Source organism: Chiloscyllium plagiosum, unplaced genomic scaffold (genome assembly GCF_037043375.1).
Source record: "Chiloscyllium plagiosum isolate Xiang-an unplaced genomic scaffold, Cpla_swu_hap1 HiC_scaffold_37, whole genome shotgun sequence".
NCBI lineage: Eukaryota > Metazoa > Chordata > Chondrichthyes > Orectolobiformes > Hemiscylliidae > Chiloscyllium > Chiloscyllium plagiosum.
The window spans coordinates 33,735,402-33,757,476 of NW_028270175.1; the positions used below are offsets into that span (position 1 = coordinate 33,735,402).

Sequence of the window (22,075 nt, forward strand, 5' to 3'; positions counted from 1 at the left end):
GCAATTTGCCCCCATTTACCAAGTGAGAGAAATATTGAAATCTGGCCCCATGTGAAAAGTTTGACAACTCTGATCTATAGTATTGACAACTGCAAGAAAAGTTAGCAGTTTTCTGCATACTTATATCAGTGTACAAACTAATATGTGGTGTGCTGTCTCGTACCATTTAAAATCAATATTGTAATTACTTATTGGGATTCATAGAATCCCTTCAGCTCAACAAGTCCACACCAAACCCTTCAAAGAGTAACCCAGCTCAACAAGTCCACACCAAACCCTCCAAGAGACCTATTCCCCTACCGTATATTTACCCCTGACTAATGCACTTAACCAATGCATCCCTGAACACCAAGAGCAATTTAATATGGCCAATTCACCTAACCTGCACAATTTTGGATTGTGGGAGGAAACCTACAGGGAGAATGTGCAAACTCCACACAGACAGTTGCCCAAGGTTGGAATTGAACCCAGGTCCCTGGTGCTGTGAGGCAGCAGTGCTGACCACTAAGCCACTGTGCCACCCCTCAGATTGTGTAAATAAAGATTGCTTCTGCGTATAAAGCCTTAGCAATATTACACATAATGCTTTCTGCAGCTGAATGACAGAGATATTCTGACGGTGTATACTGTACTCTGTTTTTGTCAAGACCAACACAAATACATTAGAGGAAACATTCCCGTCCTCCAGATACATATTTGCTCCAAAAAGAAGTACACAGTTGGAATAATTTAACTTTTTTCCTCTTATAAACCACGCCTAATATATTCTGTATAAATCAAATGTTATACTTCGAGATATTACAATATAAAAGTCTCATTTTTAAACCACTTATAAAGTTTGCATTAATTTGTTAATGCATCTTGAGTTTTATTTTGTGCAGATTGATGGTTTATTAGGTTTAAAGCTACAGTATTCATGCATGTTTCTGTGCATCACTTTGCAGCTGCATCCTCTAATTGATGATGGAAATCAAATAATAGTCTAACGTACCTATTGCTTTTGCTCAGTCTGTCACTAAACTAGAGGGCATTTATGGACATTAATTTAAAACCATCAACAGAGAATAAAAGGTGAGGATACAAGAAATTCTTCCATACAAATGGTTGTTAGGGCATTGAATGCCCTAATAGAAAAGGTAGTGGAATTGGACCAATAACAATATTAAAAAAAATTGATAAATATTTGAAAAGGAAATAGTGAAAGGAAATTATTAGGTAAATAGGTATTTTCAAAAAATGACACAAGAACAATGGGGCATATAAATGTCTTCTATATCATGGATCAGTTAATGCTGAGATACTAGTGGCAATTTTTTTTTTTGTTTGTAATAACTAAACCTGAGGCACCATAGAGGAACTAGATTCCAATCCTAAGCATTCCTGTTCAAGGAGCCTGTGGGTATGTGGCCATTTTCACTTCACAAAAATTAGCCTAATATCCACCCTAGATATTGAATTTAGATAAAACTAATCATGATACTTTTACTAATACTTGCTGGATGTGTTTGTTTTACTATGTGAGTAAACCAATATGAAAATCTGTAAATATTTAAAGTTTACAGTTATCAGTGTATGCTGATATGTTGGTTTTCTAATTGGCATTCTTCTATACAATAGGTGTGTTTCAGGAAAAGCCGCAACCTCTGCTAAATAACATGCGAACATCTTCAGACAAGAAGAAACGAGGAGAGAATCTCCCATGGAATAAACGAGGTACGACACAGAATACAGGCACAGGTCAGATGTGCCCTTATGTTTTTGGCTTGTCCTTACTAATTCTCCTCCAAAATTGTTGCCTGTTTCTGCCAAGGTAGTAGGAAATTGGTGTCTGAACCAAAAAAGTGTGTCAAAGCATTTGTTTTTTAGCTTGAAAGGGATGTTACTTTAATTACACTTGGGGCTAGTAGTTTTAAATGGCATAATATGAAACAGTAAACCTGATAGGTTTTGTGCATTGTTGGTATTATGTTATAATTTTACAATAAAATCTCTTTAAGGTGCTGGAAATGGTTGTTTCTGACCTGATCTAAATGAAGGAAATCATTTGCCCTAAAAATAATGGATAAATTTGGCCTTTAGCATCCCCTTCAGTACAAACCTCCTTTCCACTGACTGTTTATCTGCTTTATTATTCCCTATATTGTAAATAGTACTAAGACTCAGCTGCCACTGCTTTTGTGCCACTTAAAGTTACTTCGTTCCTGCTGAGTTTTCTTTCTTTCCTAAAACAACTCAGATTTTACTTTTGGAGGAAGTCATACCTTGACCTGAATGTTATACTTCCCCAGGGGCGGGATGGGAAAGTGGGGCTGTGTTGTTGGTAGCCAGGTCCAGAGATCCAGAAAATTAGATCCAATGCCATAGGTATTGCTTATGGTGCCTACCCACTCTATGCTACAATTTTACACAGGTAAATGGAGGATTTAGCTGCCTTTTCCCACATGCTAATTGCAGGATTTCTTGACAAGTCACTACAACGTTTTCCCTGTTAGCCATCAGCGACAGTTGGGAAACCCAACAGGTTTCACTTCTTGGGTGGTTGTGGGCAATGGAAGGCTACTTTGTTTGCAGGGTCCCCATTTTCAAGATCTTGAAAATGCACCCCCTTCCTTCCAAAGGTCTAATCCTGCCGTCTATGCCCCCCTCCCCCACCATACCACACCTCTACCTCTCCACCCCGACCCAGGCAATACCCATCACTTTCACTTAACTCAGTGTTTAGTCTCAGAAACAATTTCTTCTGGGGACTGAATGTAATCCCAGTTGCAGAGAATAGAGAGTGAGACCACTTCCCAAAATGGGGTGGAAGACGCAGCTTGGGCCGATTAATGGATCTTCAACTATCTGGGGGAATTGTGGACATCTTACTCTTAATACGGTGTAGAATTCGATCACACATGTGAGGTGCAAAACTAAAAAGACCCAACACCTGAATAGGAAAAATTACCTAAGGTTCCTATTCCTAGTTACACCTGCTAGAATCTGCACACACTTTAACATGTTCTGAAGACACGATTAATCCCCTCTTTGGTGCCAACATTTAGACTCCCATGTGTGAATAGTGGTAACTTGACCTCAGGTGACTGATTCCAAATATTCAGCAATTCATTGGTGAACAAGTATGATATAAACTATTTCAAAAATTGAAAATATTCCTGAATTTTCAGGAATTATTCGAAGCAAATAACATGAATGCATTCAGAAACAAACGAGTTAAGTACAAAGGGAGATATTAAGAAAGGATTAGATGAAGTAGGTTGGAGAACATTGAATGGTACATGTACTCATACAATCTACTAGAACTGAATGTTCTGTTGTTCCGCTGTAAGTTCTATGTAATATCATCACCATATTTTAACATCATGGAAATGGGGAAATCTAATGTCAATTTAGCTCATTTCATCCTGCAGTGCTGGCATCAAAGAGCTAAAAATCTTGTCAGATCTAGATCCAATGGGTTTTAGCCTCCTTAAGTGGGCAACTCATCGTTATCATTACAGGTCTTCTTTCTGTGGCTAATGTTGCTGCATTACATTTCTCGTTCCACTGGCAATACAGGTAGCTCAATTCTGTCTTCCACTAATTCACCAAGTGTATACAAAATTTCAAAACTTAAGAAAAAATCAAGATGAGAAGAAAGAAAACATAAAAAAGAGAAATGCTGAGTTCTAATATTTCCCTTGGAACATGCAATTTCTGTTTATCACTAGAATCTTTGCAATTTGAATACATTTTCTCAGGTGCCTTACGGACTGTTTATGTCACCAAGTATGAAGATGATGTCCAACCTGCCATCTACAGATTTTCTTTGGATTCCTCTGTTCCATGGCCATGGCATTTGCCATCAACAAAGAATGGGGAGATCCCATCATTTAAAGTGAGTTCCTGCAAAATGTTTTTTGAATAGACTAGAATTATTGAACTGTAACAACTGCATCAAGAAGTTTATAATTTAAAAAATGCATCAACTAGGATTTTTTAGAAGAGGGAAAACTTGGGCTGACATAATAGAACAAAATGAACAAAACATTTTTATGGTAGTCATGGAGCACTTACAGGAGCCAAAAAGTTAGAAGCTGTAAATAAACTTTGATTGAGAGGGAATACGGATGGGAGACCTCTATCCACACAGTGGTTAGAATGTGAATATTGCTACACACAAGGATTTGAAGCAAATAACATGAATGCATTCAGAAACAAACAAGTTAAGTACAAAGGGAGATATTGAGAAAGGATTAGATGAAGTAGGTAGGAAAACATTGAATGGTACATGTACTCATACAATCTACTAGAACTGAATGTTCTGTTGTTCCGCTGTAAGTTCTATGTAATATCATCACCATATTTTAATGACATCACCTTCCCAATGAATTGCATTAATTTTTCTGTGGCACAAGCTGTATTGTGGCAGAATACACTGATGACTCCTCTTACAGATTTGAATAATAACTGTTACGAAATTGACCCCTAATCCATATTGGGAGCTGATCCCATAACAGAGTGCTAAATTTGGCTTCGGTATCCCTAGGCAGTATTCCAATGATTTCTGCCAGAAAATGCTTTGATACAAACATCAATTAAAATTGCTAAACTATTCTCTCATACTAATATATCTAACCACTGCATGTAATAGTGATAAAAATAAAGTCACTTGAGTAAAGGTAGTTAATAAAAATACAGAAATGGTTGAACATAAATCATCACCCCCAGCTGGTAAAATTAAGTAGAATTAAGTTGTTGAATTTTGGTCACCCTCATTGATTCCCATTTCAGATTGGTTTCCAATGGGATTATCCTCTTAATCCTTTACAGCTACCCCACTAATGAGTTAGACCGACACACTAGAATTCCATCCTTCTGCCTCTCTACTGTTAAACACGACAGTGAACCCTTCTCGGAATCGTTCAAAAATCTCTGCCAACTATACCATGTGACTTTTCCATGACCCACTATAGATCACTACATCATCCAGATAAACTGCACAGTTTGTTAATCTGTTCATGAGTCGTTGGAATGTGACTGGTGTGTTCATCATTCCAAAAGACATCACTTTGTATTGATATTGTGATGTAACTTGCCTGTCCAACTTACTGTACACAGTCCTCCAATCTTGATATTGGGTATGAGAGTCTGATTTTGTTACTGCATTGACCTTTTCTGATAGTCCACGCTAAATCGTTGCGTCCTGTCACGTTTGGGAATTAACACAATCGGTGAACTCCATTCACTCTGACTTGGTTCGATGATATCTTTGTTGAGCATCACATCCATTTCCTTCTGGACTTGTGTGGCTTTGAGAGGATCAGTCTGTAGGAGTGTTGTTTTATTAGACAGCATTCCCTACTTCCACCTCATGCACAATCGTATTCATCCTCCCCATCTTATTCCTGCATATGTCCTTATACTGCTGCAACAAACCTTTCAACTGGGTTCTTTGTTCCTGAGACAGATAGTTCACTAACCTATCCCATCGTCGAGCTTCCTCATTGTTTAACATATTTTGAGGCACATCAAACTCCATGACATCTAGATTTGATTCCTCACTCTGCAGAGCAGAAATTAACACCTATTTCTCTAGTTCTCTGTCTCTATTATCGTAGGGTTTCAACATATTCACATGACATATGTCATGGACCAGACCTGACCGGTAAAAACAGTTTTAAGCAGGTAGTCCAGACTGTAAATTTGCTCTTTCTTTTTAATAAGTGTATAGTGGATATTCCCGGAGTGAATTAGCTGATTCTACTGCCAAGTTTTAAACAAACAGAATTTATTTACAAAAGAACAGAATAAAACAAAAAGAATAGAAAATAGAATACAAGATAACTTATTCTATCCAAAACCTCAACAGACTATCCCAACTGAATGATGCTGTTCAGAAAATACTTGCAACAGTCCCCATAAATAAACGCCTCAGCACAAAGAGTAAGAATGACACAAAAAGCGTATAGGTTACAAAGTCAGAAGAGCAGAAGAAGGGAGAGAATTAGCAGCCTTTCTTCACCTACACTGCTGCTGAACTGAATCAAAACCTCTAATCTAAATGAAGGCTAGCTACACAGCTGGCCACTCCCCTTTGATTATATCTTTTCTTTAAGACATGAAAGCCCCAGGCTGGAGGCATTATCTGATAGGATTAAACGAAAAAGGTCCCCAATACACCTTTCAAACCCAGCTTAGTTGGAGCCTGGCCAACTACCCCCTCTCTGGAAAAAAAGTCAAGGGCATAGTAAACTTGTAAAAAGACCAACATTGTGACACATACCCAATACAGTTTTCTTTCTATCCAGAATCTTTACTAACTTTTTCTCTGACTCAAGTGTTTCTCAAATTTGATAGGGACCACTAAACCTGGCATTGAAGGGCTCTCCTACCACTGGTAACAGTATTAATACATCATCCCCATGGGAAAACGTCTGAATTTTAGAGTTTCTAAGTGCCACCTGCTTCATTTCTATCCTGTGCCCTCTTCAGTTGCTGTTTAACTAACATACTTACCCAATTTAACCTCTCCCTCACCTCAGATACATAATCCAAGTGTGAGATCTCTGACTTCGGTCCTGTCAATTTTTCTTTAATTAATTTCAAAGGCCCTCTCACTTCATGTCTAAATATTAATTTAAAGGGAGTAAACTGAGTAGATTCATTTGGGGCATCTCTAATGGTAAACAATGCAAATAGGATAACTTTGTCCCAATCATTCAGATAATCCTGACAGTATGCTCTTAACATGGTCTTCAGGGTCTGATGCCACCTTTCCAAAGCTCCCTGGCATTCAGGATGGTATGCACTTGATTTAAAGGACTATATGCCTAAACTATCCATGACTTCCTTAAACAGCCTAGCAGTAAAATTAGATTCTTGGTCTGACTGAATCTTTCTGGGTAGCCCATACAATGTAAAGAAAGCTGCTAACTCGTCGACCACCATTTTTACCTTCATACTCCATAATGGAATTGCCTCCAGAAATTTAGTAGGCACATCCATTGTGGTTAGCAAGTACTGGTTCCCACTTTTAGTTTTAGGGAGGGGACCTACATAATCAATCATAACCTACATGAAAGGTTCTTTGAATGCGGGAATTGGCAACAAAGATGCTGGTTTCATTGCTGCCTGTGGCTTACCTATCATTTAACACGTATGACATATTACTTCAAACTTTAACCACATTTTTGTGCAGTCCAGGCCAATTCCCGAATGCTTTTGTACCTTAGCCTGAGTCTTCCTCACATCTAGGTGACCTCCTACTGGTAACTGGTAACTCATGAGCTACCCTTAACATCTCCTGTCTGTGTGCTACCGGCAACACAATCTGGTGCACTTCCGCCCATTTCCCCTCTGCACTAACCTGCAGTGGTCTCCATTTTCACCTTAGGATTCTATCTATAAGATAATAACCTCAGGAATACATTCTGATTCCTTTTCTGAGTATGCATCAATATATATGTTTTATTGTTTCATTTTTCTGTCGTAAGCCCATCAGCCTTTCAAGACTAAACACTTCTGCCTGAGCTTCTTCCAGTTCAGGTTTTTCCTGCACCATTATTACATCAAACAGGGTATCAGCTAACTAAACCTCAACTCCTTTATCTTTCTCTTTAGTTTTTGCTTCTTGCTGTGAATTATGCTAGTGGGATCTTGTTACTACACAGTCTGGAAAAGTTCCAGGGTGTTTTTCTTTTAACTTCTCAGTTCCCTGGTCTTACATTACACTTTTTACATTACATTACATTACAGTGTGGAAACAGGCCCTTCAGCCCAACAAGTCCACAACGACCCGCCGAAGCGCAACCCACCCATACCCCTACCCCTACATTTACATTTACCCAACACTACAGGCAATTTAGTATGGCCAATTCACCTGACCTGCACATCTTTGGACTGTGGGAGGAAACCGGAGCACCCGGAGGAAACCCACGCAGACACGGGGAGAACGTGCAAACTCCACACAGTCAGTCGCCTGAGGCGGGAATTGAACCCGGGTCTCTGGCGCTGTGAGGCAGCAGTGCTAACCACTGTGCCACCGTGCCGCCCACTACTGGTCTTCTTTTGGCTTCTCCACATCAAGGGGTGTCACTCCCACCTTGGATGCTGCTAAATCATTCCCAAGAACAAACTGTATTCCTGGAGCTGACACTCTGTCAATCACTCCCACTGTTACTTCCCCAGTCTTGATTTGGCTCTTCAACCTGACCTTAAATAAGGGAACGCTAAATTTCTATTCATCTATTCCACAAGTTACCACTCTCTTGGGTAACATGTAAGAAAGAGTGCAAATACGTTCATCCCTTACTACTAGAGACCGATAAGAGCCCGTATCTCTAAAAACTATAACTTCTTTCCCTTCTCCCCATGTTCTTCCTGAGTAAACCTTACACACAAAGGCGATGTCTTTATAAAGAGCAGACACTAACTCAATACCAATTCCCTGCCTAGGCTGTGCACTCTCCTGCAGCTCCTCGACGTTTCCTGGGGTCTCCTTTACTACCTTCAATAATTCCACTGGCTTAGCCTCTTTTACCACATCTTTTCCCACAGTGCCTTTCTTTAACAAGCGGCACCGTGACTTTCCATGTCCCACCTTACCATAGTGGAAACACCTGAGGACTTTCACCCCCTATTTACCCACTTGGGCTTCTTTTTTCACCTGTGGTAAACTATGACCAGTGTGTTCCACTCTTTGTTTTGTAGTGTAGGATATACCTTTCTCCCAGTTTCTATTGCTCACAAGATGAAATTCTTGCCGGAAGCTGGATTTTGCCTTATGCATCAATGCATATTCATCTGCCATCTCTGCCCCTCTTCTCACTTCTTGAGCTTTATGTTCATCCACATGAATTCTTATCATCTCTGGAAGTGAGTTTTTAAACTCCTCCACCAGAGTAATCTCTCTTAGAACCTCATAGATTTTACCCATTTTTAAGGCCTGCACCATCTTTCAAAATGACTATGTTTAATTCTTTCAAGCTCAACATAAGTCTGACCAGGTTCCTTCTTTATGTTTCTGAACGGCTGTCAGTACGCTTCTGATACCAATTCATAAGCAATCAAAGTAGTCTGTTTGACATCTGCATAATCTCTTGACCCCTCAAGTATTTGAGGCACTGCAAATACCTCACTCGCTCAGCCTACCAGTTTAATCTGAACTAGCATTACCCACAAGTTCTCTGACCACTCCATCTGCCTAGCCGATTTTTCAAATGAAATAAAGAAGGCTTTGACATCTTTTTCAGTAAAATGTAGCATTGTTTTAACATATTTGTATACATCACTAACTTCTGCCTTCATCTCCACCCTGTTAACTTGACTTTCCTGACTAATTTGCAACTTATGAAGTTCAAATTCACTCTCCCTTTCTCTCTTTCTCTTTCTTCTCTCTCTTTACTCAGCTAAGAACCTTCTCTCCCTTTCTTTTCCTCTCTCTCTCTCGTCCTTCTCTCTCTTTTTCTCCTCTCTCTCTTTCTCTTTCTTTACTTTTAGCACTTTCCATTTGTCTCAGTTGCAATTTAAGTTTTACTAACTCTACTCATTTGTCTGTTTCTCTGATGTACCTAAGTGCTTGACCAACTCCATCACAATTTCAGCTTTGCTTTTATCCCTGATTAAAAGCAACTCTAACCTATTTGCTAATTGTAAAATTACGTCCTCCCTCTGTCTTTCTAAACTTTCTTAGGAAATTTGGGCAGCAACTTCAAGCCCCAGAACCTCTTTAGCAATCTGAAGAGCCATTTCTCTTATTTTCAATTTAACCAACGACAAGTAACTGAAATTAAACAAATGGTCTCACCTACGTTTTATTTAAAGATCTAGGACACTAATCGGCAAGTGTTCAAATCTGCTGGGATCTTTCCTACCCCAAATATGTTCTAATCTGTCCAAATCTGAGACTGGATCTGTCTAAATCTGCCCAAATCTCAGACTTGAGCTTCCAAACTGTTACGACATAGCAGTGAACCCCTCTGTTAATTAAACCAAACACCAGGAAAGCTCACCTTGCCCCATAATCTGTTAAACTATAAGTGACAGGGAAATCCCAAATTCCACTATTTAAAGAAAATAATATCAATTTATTCTTTAACTCTAAAAGTGAACATTAAACAACAACTATTCTCAACTCTAAGCCCCCCTTTCTCTTAACTACTTATTACCTGTCTCAAATTCTACAACAGTATGCTGTTCCAATAAGACATTTATGAAAATTATATTAATTTCAAAACCACACAGCAGCTGTCAACTTCAGTATCTGTCTTCTTCCAGCTGAAGATCTCCCTGGGTTGTCTTATTTCTTTTTACTGCGAGTATGTTTCATATGAAAAGGTATCTTTGATAGAGAGTATTTCCTAATTTCTTGGCTCTCTCTCAATGGCAGCTGCTCTGTCTCCAATATTCAAAATACCTGCCTTTTTTTATATCCCCAACATTGGTTCATCTCATTGGTTCGTTGTTGGCAAAACAATAAATTCAAACTCAATTGGGTTTTAGTATCCTAGGGCATAATTTAAATTGTTAAATTCGAATTGTTGTCAAAACAGCAACCAACTCAGGTATCCATTTCACAGCCAAACGCATATTTTCAATTTTCCATTACACCCTGAGACTGTTATCTAGTCACAACACAGGTGTTTTAAAGCTCTCAGTTCCGAACAGCATTTACTCTCCCTTAAAGGTACAGTCCACGTCTTCAAATTCATAACACTACCTCTCACTTCTCCTTAAAGCCAACCACACCTCATTTTAATATCTTCCTCAGTGTCCATTTTTGATTAATTACTCACCACTGAAATACACCAAGGTACATTTTTCTGCATTAAGGGACCTTGGATAATGTCAATCTGAATTATAATAATCACTTTGATTATCTCTTTCTGCTTCTAAGGTTTACACAGCACCCTACGGTAATTTTACAAAGAAGCTGACAGTTTGCTCTTCCATTGTTGGGTTGCCAAGTCCCAAGTGTCCAAAGAAATGGATGATCACATCATTATCATGCAATAAAAAGAAAGGCTGGAATCTTGATTTCCATTTCTATGCAGCAGCCACTAAACAACGTCACACTCAGTAAGTTATAAGATTTGTCAAGTGTCTCTTTTGCATTTCTTGCCTTACCTCATTGCCCACCCCACCTGCCAAAATGCATTCCCTGGAGTATCAAAGATTAAGAATTGAACCTTCGATCCATTTATCCACACTGATTTTACTTAGGCATCAAAGTCATAGAACTAAGGTTGGTAAATTAATTTAACTGCAAATCAGCCTTGATCTATTCGAATGACAGAATAGGCTTGAAGAGCTAGGTGGCCTAATCCTGTTCTTATGGGGTATACATTTGAACTATTTAAAATGATTCTGTTTCATTCATTCATGGACTGTGTGTCTCACTGGTTATGCCATAATTTATTGTCCATCCCTATTTACGTTTGAGAATGTGAAGCTACCTTCCTGAACCACTGCAGTCCTGATGCAATGAGTACATCCAGAGTGCAGTTAGGAAAGGATCCAGGACTTTAATCTAGAGAAACTGAAGGAATTTTGAAATAGTACTAAGTCAGAATGGTGTGTACCTTGGAGAGGAATTTGCAAGTGATGATATTCATAAGCATCTTCTGCCCTTGACCTTGTAGGTGGTAGAGGTTGCAGATTCAGAACATGCTGTAAGACGAGCCTTAGTGAGTTAATGTACTGAATCTTCTAGGTGGTATACACTGGTGCGACTGTTCACTTGTGTTAAAGGAAATAAATATTGAAGGTGTTCAATGCAGTGCCAAGCAAGTGGTCTACTTTGTCCTGGAGGGTGATGGTGAGCTATTCTCTTGAACCACTCTCTTACAAGAGGTTGACATGTTGCTGTATCATACTGCGCTACATCGATGTCACACCAATAGCATGTGCCAGCAGTTTACACAACAAACACTTTGCATATGTTGGACTGAATAGCCTTGTGTGAAAGTCCAGCAGTCAATAGGTACCATCACAATCAGTCAAGGGTGTTACCCAAGGGATTGGCCAAGGTCAGTTAGGTGCTTGATCCTGCCAGAGCCTTTCCAGTCCATGGATTGGGCCATGGTGAATCGATAGGAATCTCATAGGGCAAGGAGAGTTGGTAATTTAAGAGAATGAGGTAGGTGAGAGCCATTGAGTGGACACTTTGCTTCCATTCTTGAGATCCGTAGTCCATAAGCCTTGGTGAGAAGGATATGTAGTGGCTGATACAGAGTGAATGGTGACCCTGCGAGTGTGAATTAGTAGAGAAAAGATAATGGCACCTCGCAATGCACAGGAGATCATTAATCTTGTTTCTGCACTGCTGTCTTTTGTATTTCATACCAAGCATTGCATTGACTCAGACACTATCTCAGACCAAGCTGGCTGGTCCTGTTGCCTGGTCAGCAGGATACAGCACTGTCCTTCTCTCCAGCATCCCCTCCATGACCACCTTCAGGTTTCTTCCAGTAAACTGTCAAGCTAACTTACCTTACAGTGCCATATCCTCAGAGGTGACAGTCTAAAATTACAATGTGAGAGGTAGTTCCTAGTTTGAAGCACCTAAATTACTGTGAATCTTGAGTTCAAATATGACGCCAGCAGTATGAACATCATATTTCAGCAACAGAGAGTACTGCTGCTTCGCCTTCTGTTTGATTCCACAAGACTGGCACCATAAAAGCTAATTGCATGATTAATGAGAAAATTGTGTAAAAATTGTGGCATGGCAATTTGGGCATCTCAAATCCCACTGGGGAAATTATTTTACCAGAAAAATCAGTCCAGAAAAACTGTTTTTTGTTTCTCTGGTGGGTGTTACCAAAAGAATGGAACAGAAACTTAAAGAAGAGCTAGGTTATCCAAAGGTGACACCAAGGCTACTTCTTCAGAAAAGGATAGTGGAAAGCTGGAGCTCCTATTCACCTCCTCATTAACTCCTCCAACCACCCACCCCATCCCCACCCCCAACCACCCAGCCCACTCAAAATTCTGCTCAACCGAGATGAATTACAAATTTCAGAACTCAGATTGTTAGACCTATACTTATATACATATTGTATATTTTGCAATGTTAAAATATTAAGGAACCAAGGAAGGTAGGTGGAGTTAAGATACAGATAAAACATAATTTAATTTAATGTCAGAACATGCTCAAGATGCTAAATGGCCTGCTTTGTTTCTGTGTCTTCCCCTTGCCCACATAGCACCTGGAGAAAACAAATTGTGAAAATGTTTTGTGTTTGAGGTAAGGAATGTCAGTGGTGTCAGAACAGATTCTTAATGTTCTATACTCAGGATGAGCATCAAGCTAAATTCCAACATGCTTGAGGAGTGTTCAGTCAATTTGGACCAAGAGCATGGCTTAACCCAATCTCAGTAGAGTCCTTCTCACCAATCAATCGTCTCTATTCTCACCACACCATGTTAATGCCCCTTAAATATGAGATGACCATTTGACTGCTACATTATACAAAATTATCCCCAATTGAATCAAAGAGCTAGTAAAACTGGAGCTAATTGGAAAGAGGTGTAAAACTCTTCACTGTTTAGAGTCATACTTCACACAACGAAAGATGGTTGTGGTTGTTGCAAGTCAATTATCTCAGTCCCATGATATCAGGCAGAACTTTCTTCACATGCTGTTCTAGGATCAACCATTTTCAGTTATTTCATCAATAACCATTCCTCCACCAAAAGTTGAGGAGCTGGGATGCTCATAGAAGTTTGCACAATATTTGACACTATTAACATCCATATGCAGCCCAGGGAGCCTCCAAGATTTGTGCCAAATATACTAAATACTAAGCAATATAACATCTCCAGCAAGCAAAAACTTCACCATCTCCCCTTGAGGTTCAACAGGCATTACTATAGCTGAATTCCCCACTATTAACATCTGAAATTATTATTGACGAGGAATTGAATTGGACCAACCACAAAAATACTATGGCTACAGGAGCAAGTCAGAAGCTAGGTTTTCTTTGGGGTGTAGCTCCTCTCCCCAGTGCTTGTCCCTCATCTACACATCAGGAATATTATGGAATACTCTCCACTTGCCTGGACGGGTGCAGATCTAACAAAATTCAAGAAGCTTGACACATCCAGGAGAAAGCATCGCACTTAATTGACACATCCCCACCTTCCACCTTCAGTTTGACCACACCTGGCACACTGTCTTAGCAGTGACTGTCATATTCAAGACACACTACAATAGCTCACCAAGGCTCTTCCATCAGTTCTTGAACTCCATGACCTATATCAATTAGAAGGTCAGCAGTTACATAGGAACAATATCACCTGCAAGTTTCCTTCCAAGCTGTACATCATTCTGACTCCAAACATAAGAAATAGGAACAGGAGTAGGCAATTCAGCCCCTGAAGCCTGCCATGCCATTCAGTAATCATAATTGATCTGCACCAGGCCAAACCTCCTCTTTCATACCTCCCTGATATTTCAAAAATCTATCTGCCTCCTCTTTAAATACTTTCAATGACCTCAATTCATGCTAATATGTTGCCACTACTATGGGTTCCTTCTTGTGTAATAAACTTTTATATGGAATCTTATCTAATGCCTATTAAAATCCAAACAAACCAGTTTTATTTTATATTTACCAGTTCCCCTTGATCAACACTGCTTGTTATATGCTCAAAGATCTCTAGAAAATTTGTTAAACATTACTTGTTTTTTGGAAAACCATGTATGATGCTATTTAATTACATTAAATTTTATTAAATGCCCAATTTCTTCCTTAGTAATGGATTCCAGCATTTTAGCAATGACAGATGTGAGGCTCACAGTTTCCTGCTTCCTGTGTACCTCCCTTGTTACATAAGCAGTTTTCAAATTTGCTGGAACCAGAATTCAGTGAGTTCTGGAATATTTCAGCCAATGTCTCCATTACTTCTGCAACCACCTCCTTTAAAATTCTTGGATGCAGATCATCAGGGCCTAGTGACGTGTCTGTATTTAATCTCTTCAGTTTGTCAAATATTTTGTCCCTCGTGATAGAGATTGTTGCAAGATCCTTCCTCCCATGAGTAGCTTGCTTATCTGTTATCATTGGAATATTATTGGTGTCTTCGATCATGAAGACTTCAAACTATATCACTGTTCCTTCAATGTTAAAATCCTGGGATTCACTCACTAATAGAACTGTGGGTATGCCTACACCTCATGGACTGCTATGGACCAAGAAAGTAACTTATTACCAATACTCCAGGGTAATTAGAAATTGATAATAAATACTGGCCTAGCCAGTGAGGCCTGCATTTCTATGAATGAGAAACAGATAGAGATAGCTTTGCACTGCACACTATTACACAAAGAACAAAGATCAAGGTCCCTGTAGCATTGCAATTTACTGCAAGAGAAAAAAAAATCAGCCCATGTATCCAAGATTAATTTGAAAATTGATTCTGAAGTTTGTAGGATAAAATACACTAGAATACATAGTTCCCTATGTCAAGATAGTTTAGAATTTGTCCCATTTTCTCTGATACGGCTGGTCCCACAGGAACTACAGATTGTTCAGTCAGTCAATGAAGTGGCCATTCTTAATTCATGAAGCCAGACAATGAATGTTGAGTACTATTCAGCTATCAGACACCTCATAACTGAGCCCATATCTATCTTTGCCCAACATCCATGTAAGTAAATGTTCAGACAAGGGTTACCTGAATCCTATCAGAGGCAGAAATCCTGGCTATTCATTCAAAACCCACAGCTCAACTCAGCAACTCTGACACATTTGTAACAAGTTGCTACACTTCAACTGAGATTGATTAAGCAACCACAGATAAGGAAATAAGCATCTTAGTTGCTTGATTTTGCATAGAACCATTGGAATGTTGCATTACACTTCCATAACCTAACTCCTTTAAGACTCAGTGGCTGGAAGTTTTTGAAATATCTAGGATCCTACTGCTATGCCTGAAAGCAGGGAGCGGCTCCTGTTTGTGGGCCATAGGACATGAGCCGTGTGTTACCAGCTACTGCCAATTAAATGGCAGTCACCAAGGGTGATGTCATATTAAGGACAGTGACTGTTGGATGAGACGCCTGGTCATTCAAAAATTCAGCAGCTTGGTGACCTTAGTAGCTACTGGGAATGATATTCATTGTTGAGCCTTGCTTTGGAAGACAGGGTACATGTTAAAGCAAGGTAAGTGGGTCTGAGGCTACTGGGTCACTCGGGGCAGGAATTGCCTTCATTGTGCTGATGGAGTGGCCATTATTCCAAGGGTCTTCTCATAAGCCAAACAATGCACACTCATCTCATGCACCTACGAGATGGACTGCAGAGTGTACCTGACAGTTCCCCCATACAGTGGAGGGTTGTCCAGTTGAGGTGGGAAGAGATGTTTAATTGACCACTTAAATGGTTGGGGTCCAGATGGATAGGCCATTCCACATCTTTCCTGCCAGTGGCAAATAGCATGGTGGGGTGATGTTGTCAGGTCTGCCAACGGAAGTCTCCCCATGTCACTGTACCTATCCTTCTAGTTAGCTGTAACTCCAAAGACCAATTAAATTCTGGCCAGCATCTCTGCAATTGTGTTGCCAAATATATTCGCTGATCATGAGTGAAGGGGTAAAGCATACTTTTATCTTAGCTGAAAGCTTTTCTTGAAAATAGTAATTTTAAACAGTAGTTTTGAACAGGGCTGTCTCCTTGTGCTATTAGAAGACCTTCCAATTTGAGAAGGTCTGTTGATCCCATATTTTGCCAATAATTAAGATTTGCACATCCAAAGTATTAATTCCTACTCCAACTTAGGCACATTTATTCATGTCAAGTTCATCTCACAGTTTAAATTCTGGATTTTGTTTTAGGAAGCTGTACTTTGCTCAGCTGCGGAAGACTCCCTATCACAGTCGTATCTGCTTAGCACCACCTGGCTGCATCCTTAGTGCCGGACCCAATGGTCCAAATAAAGGATTTTTCTATGTTCCTGATGAGAAAGGTATGTTAACAACAATAATCAATTGTATTTGTATAAACCTGTGGCATAGTGATAAATTCATAAGCATTTCATAAGAATGTCACCAAAATAATTCAACACTACAGCACATAAGTAAATATTAGGAAATATAACCAAAAGTAAGGTGTAGTTTTAAGGAGCTTTGTAGAAATACCGAGAGGTTTAGGAAGGGAATTCCTGAGCTTAAAACCTCAGCAGCGAAAGGTACGGCAGTGATGGAGAGGTTAAAAGATGCAGAGGAGACCAGAATTAGAAGAATGGGATTATGTTAGAAAATTGTGGGATTGAAAGAGGTTATGGAGATAGGGAGGAGCAAGACAATTTGTGATTTGAAACAAGGATGCAAATTTTGAAATCAAAGCAATGCTTAAATATTAATGCAGATCAGCAAGATCTGCAATGTTGGATGAATTGAATTTAGTGTGAGTTAGGACACAGGCAATAAGGTTTTGATTATGTCAAGTTTGTGGAGAATAGAACATGGGATGCATGCCAGCCTTGGCTAAATAGTGAAATCTAGAGGTAACAAAAGGTGAAGGTTTCACAAACCAATTAGGTGAAGCAAATATCAAGTGATGTTATCAACATGGAAATATTGCATTCTTAAAGACAATGCATATGTGGTCAAGAGCACGACTTGGGGTCAAATATGACATCATGCTAGCATACAGACTGGCCCATTCTGATTGATGGAAGGAAGGGAAATGGAATCAGTGGCCAGACCCAGTTAGTGTTAGGACTAAAGATAATAACTTTGAACTTGGTAATATTTAGTTGGCGTAAATTTCTGCTTATCAGTGTTGAATGTTAACCAAGTAATGTAACAATTTAGAAATCAGTGACAGATCAAGAGATGTGGTGGTGAGATTAAACAGGTGTGTATCATCAATGCACATCTGAAAACTAATATTGTCAGTTTAAATGATTCACCAAGAGGCAACATATAAGAAATATCAGAGAGTGCAAGGTTAGATTTTTGGAAGACAGCTAGGTTCATTGTCCTTTTTCATAAATAGTTTAACCCTCATGATACAAAGGTTATCGTTTCCTTAGTCTTCCCTCCTAACACTTGATCCTCTTGGTCTACCTCATTCCACGGAACCAATCAGCAATGTCTCCTCCTTTGTTTGGACTGGAAATGTATTGTTTAAGAAAATCTTCCTGAACACAGTTCCAATACTCTTCCGCCATTCTGCCCTATACACCAGTGCTAACCTTATTTATGTAAGAGTAGAATATTAGAGGTCCCTCATTTCCATTGTTCTATACTCCTTGCACCACTTTGAATTTCCCTGTGTGTTTGCTTCTCTTCTTTTCCATTGGGCTGTGCCTGAAAGAATAAAACCTAATGTGTAATAGCACTACTATTATTCCTTAACTCAAACCTACTAGTCTTTGACAGCTCTAGCTTATGTTCCAGTACTGCAATGTTCACCTTAAGTAACATTGCCTTCCTACATCCTTTCTTGCCTTCCCTAGTTTCCTAAGCAACTTATATCCAAAAATATTCACAAATTAGTGCTGCCCTTTATTAGACAAGGATTCTACTATCACCTAAAGGGAAATAAAATTTTAACTGACACGACTGATGTTTGATGAGGTAACAGAGAGAATTAATGAAATAATGTGATTGATATTGTGTATATGGACTTCGAAGATACATTTTATAAAGTGCTAATTCTGCAAGCAAAATTGAAATTCAGAGAACCAGGCTGCATTCTTGGCTGTTTGTTTGCTGTCACAGGACTCACTCACTATAAGCCTCCCTGATTGTTCATAGCATTCCTGCCTTGCTTCACTTTTTGTGCTTTTGTCCCTCAGTCAGAGATAACCAGCTCATTTTACTACAGACATGCCTACTGCTTAACACAGACCAAAGCCAGGAAGCTTGTCATTGTTGTGAGCATGCCTCAGTCAAATCAAGGGGATTAGCCTTCAACTGAGGATTCCTGTAACAATAAACTGGTAGCCACTAATACCAGTACAGGAGTTTAAGCATGGTTAGTCAGCGGCTTGGCACCGTCAGAGTCCAGAGCCTGTCCTCATAATTGGTGAAAAGCCAAATGATAGGCAACACACCATCCCGTCTTGACTCTTTCTGTTTTCCAAATGGAATGAAGGAAAGGCAGGTACCACAGGAGATGAAGCTATTATAATGGGTGCAGGTAGGGAGGTGCCCTGAGTGAGTGAGTTGGCAGCACAGATAGTATACTGTTTAGTGGTGTCGGGGGTTCGGTGACAGGGAGTCAAGGAAGATATTGCGTGCTATAGTAAGAGCAATACAATATAGTCTTAGTGGCCAGTACAGCTAAGTTAGAGTATTGTGAGATATCAGAGAGTAGCACTTAAATGGAAAGGTAACCTTCTTCCTACACTGACCTTCTTCATTGACCTTCTTCCTACAGTGCTGGGCATTTCTCCAGATGGCTTAGACTGTACTGACCTGGGTCACAAACTTGAGCCAAGCTGACATGGTTTTGTGTTCCTGTAGGAGGAGGAGGTCCCATATCAGCACCACTGCATCAGCGGGACTTTCGGTACCCTGCCCACAAAACAGGATGCCAACTCCCCCCTGCGAGTCACAACAGGTGCAAATGTCAGGAACCGTGCAGGATAACTCTGGATCATCAGTCCTTGTCCAAATGCACACTACTGGCTTTTAAAATGGCATGGTGCAAGCAGTGCTGGTGAATTCCAAACTATCCACTGACTGGTGGATGGAAGGTGTGGCTGGCAAATATCGCTATAGAATACAACGGCTAGTTTCAGACTGACATTGCTAACATCCTCAAGAACCCTTGGATGACCGACAGGAAAAGGAACAGGAAGAGGAGAATTATATTTTATAAAAAGTAGGGATCAAAAAGAAAGAATTTGACTATCATGAGAAACAGTGCCTGTAAAACTAGTGTATAATTTATAAAAGGTGCTGATGTCTTGGTTAATTATGTCATTTTGTTCTGCATTCTTAGTCTCGAACGTTGAGGAAGCTCCAACATTTGATTTCAATCCCTGCATGAACGATGGCTGTGGGAAGCCAGCAGTGCGTCCTCTAGTGGACACAGGTGCTATGGTCTTCGTTGTGTTTGGGATTTTGGGAGTGAATCGCACAAGAAAGCAAGATAATCATGTGATAGCAGATATGGTATGTGACTGCCTTTGAATCATTTTATTTTCAAGTTGTGTGTATTCTTCCTTTGCCAACGATCTGTTCCAAAGTTACCCTGTCTACATGTCATAAAAGCCATGATACGGACTTCAAAACCTTACACAATAATTGTTTTTAAAGGATAAGACTCCTTTCATTTTCCCTAAAATGTCACTATGGAGTCTATGAAAGTAATTCAGTGAATAGCTCACCCTCTATTTCTTATACTTGCTGATAGATGGGAATTATAGAGCAAGATAGGCTTGCCTGTCAGTCCTTCCATTTCTCTAATGCTGTTTTTATTTGCATGATCTCTTCTGATGTGTTTCTTTAATGATCCATTTATGATATTTTCCAATACCAAAGAATGACTATGCTTCTGTAGAAAGTACCTGACCTTCCATGAGCAACCTATTGACTAAACCCACAAGCTCTACCATTTGCAAGGACAAGGACAGCAGTAGATGGGGACACAGTCACTTCTGAACTCCAAAATCATGCATCATTCTGACTCAGGGATGTCGCTTGTCACCAGGTCAAATTTCTGGAACTCACTAATGAAATGCCTTTATCACACTGAAGTGGACAAAAAAGGAGGTTCACTACCAATTTCTCAAGGGCAACTTGGAACAAGTAACAAATGTTGGCCTTAATAAACATGACCATATCCCTGAAACCACTTTGTTTTAAATTATAGCAATGCCCTGCAATTACTAGTTTTTAAAAATTGCCAATAAACCACTGGGGATTGTCACAACAAATTCCTGAATAATCACAGGAGAGTTAGTTGGTCAATAAAAAGCTTTTGTACTTTTATTCATTCAAGGGATATGAGTATCTTTGACAACATAAACATTTGATGGCCATCCTAATCTCATTCAAGAAAGTGGTGGTGAGCTGTCTTCTTCAACCTCTGCAACCCATGTGGTGCAGTGACAGCGAAGAAATGGCAACATGGTTCCAAGCCAAGATTTGCCTGTGGGTCGGAGAGGAATATTCAAGTGGTGATACTCCCATTCATCTGCTACCCTTCTCTTAGGTTGTCAAGGTGACACATTTTGAATGCACTGTCAAAAGAGGCTTAGAAGTTTTTGAAGTGTAGCTTGTAGGTAGTATGTTCTGCAGCCTCAATATTGGAGGCAATGTGTTCTTAAGTTGGTGGATGGAGTACCAATCAGGCCAGCTGCTTTGCCATGGATGGTGGTCTCCTGGGTCCACTAAGGTCACGGAATATATGATGTTTGGATGAGATAAGCTAAATTATGATGTAGAAATGTGACTAATTTCTTAATTATCTATTTTTCTTTCCCACTCTTTTTCTCTCCTGAAAGGGCAGTGTCATCTACGATGAGAGTTTTGACCTGTTCCAAGAAATTGGAAATCTGTGTAAGATTTGCAAAGCTATCAGCAGTAATTCGGAATTGGTGAAGCCAGGAGGTGCTCAGTGTTTACCTTCAGGTGAGATAAGAACATACGTATAAAGCCAAACTCAACTATCTGGAAGAGTCAGTTCAGATAGTGAATCATTAGAGGACCACAGGGTCAATCTACAAAGTACTGCAGAAAATTACATATTGGTGTAGTGATTCGGTGAAGGCAAGGGGGAGCTGGGTTTTGGGAGGGAGCAAGAAATCTTATATCCATGACGTCTTCAGCCATCATAATGTGAAGCACATTTGATGGGCCAAATAACCTTTTCCTACATGATGATTTGTATGTTTGCAACCTTCTTCTGTGACCCCTGTTTCTGCCTTTCTGTCCACTTTTTGATTTGCTATCTGCCAAGACAATCCGTAACCTAATTATTTTTAGCAATGTTTGCAAGGTTATTTTCTGCCTGGATTCATACAAATTTGGAAGACAGGAGTTAATTTGCTCCTGAGGTAGATTTTTCCCTGTGTATGGCATGGACAATAATGAGTTGATAAAGGGAGCCAGTGGATGTGGTTTACTTGGACT

The 22,075-nt window shown here is 39.7% G+C and overlaps 1 protein-coding gene across 8 annotated transcripts in view; it reads left to right on the forward strand.

The window, feature by feature from the left end:
* The window catches only part of disp3 (dispatched RND transporter family member 3), a 492,179-nt gene that overhangs the window by 433,120 nt on the left and 36,984 nt on the right, over positions 1–22,075 (forward strand). For 6 of the 8 annotated variants that reach the window (XM_087980574.1, XM_087980573.1, XM_087980578.1 and 3 more), the window contains 6 exons: positions 1,618–1,737; positions 3,741–3,877; positions 10,877–11,058; positions 16,820–16,950; positions 19,941–20,113; positions 21,448–21,574. In XM_087980574.1, coding sequence (XP_087836700.1) covers positions 1,618–1,737; positions 3,741–3,877; positions 10,877–11,058; positions 16,820–16,950; positions 19,941–20,113; positions 21,448–21,574 — 870 coding nt within the window. The remainder of the gene's footprint in view (positions 1–1,617; positions 1,738–3,740; positions 3,878–10,876; positions 11,059–16,819; positions 16,951–19,940; positions 20,114–21,447; positions 21,575–22,075) is intronic. The other 2 variants (XM_087980579.1, XM_087980581.1) reach the window with 1 other exon arrangement.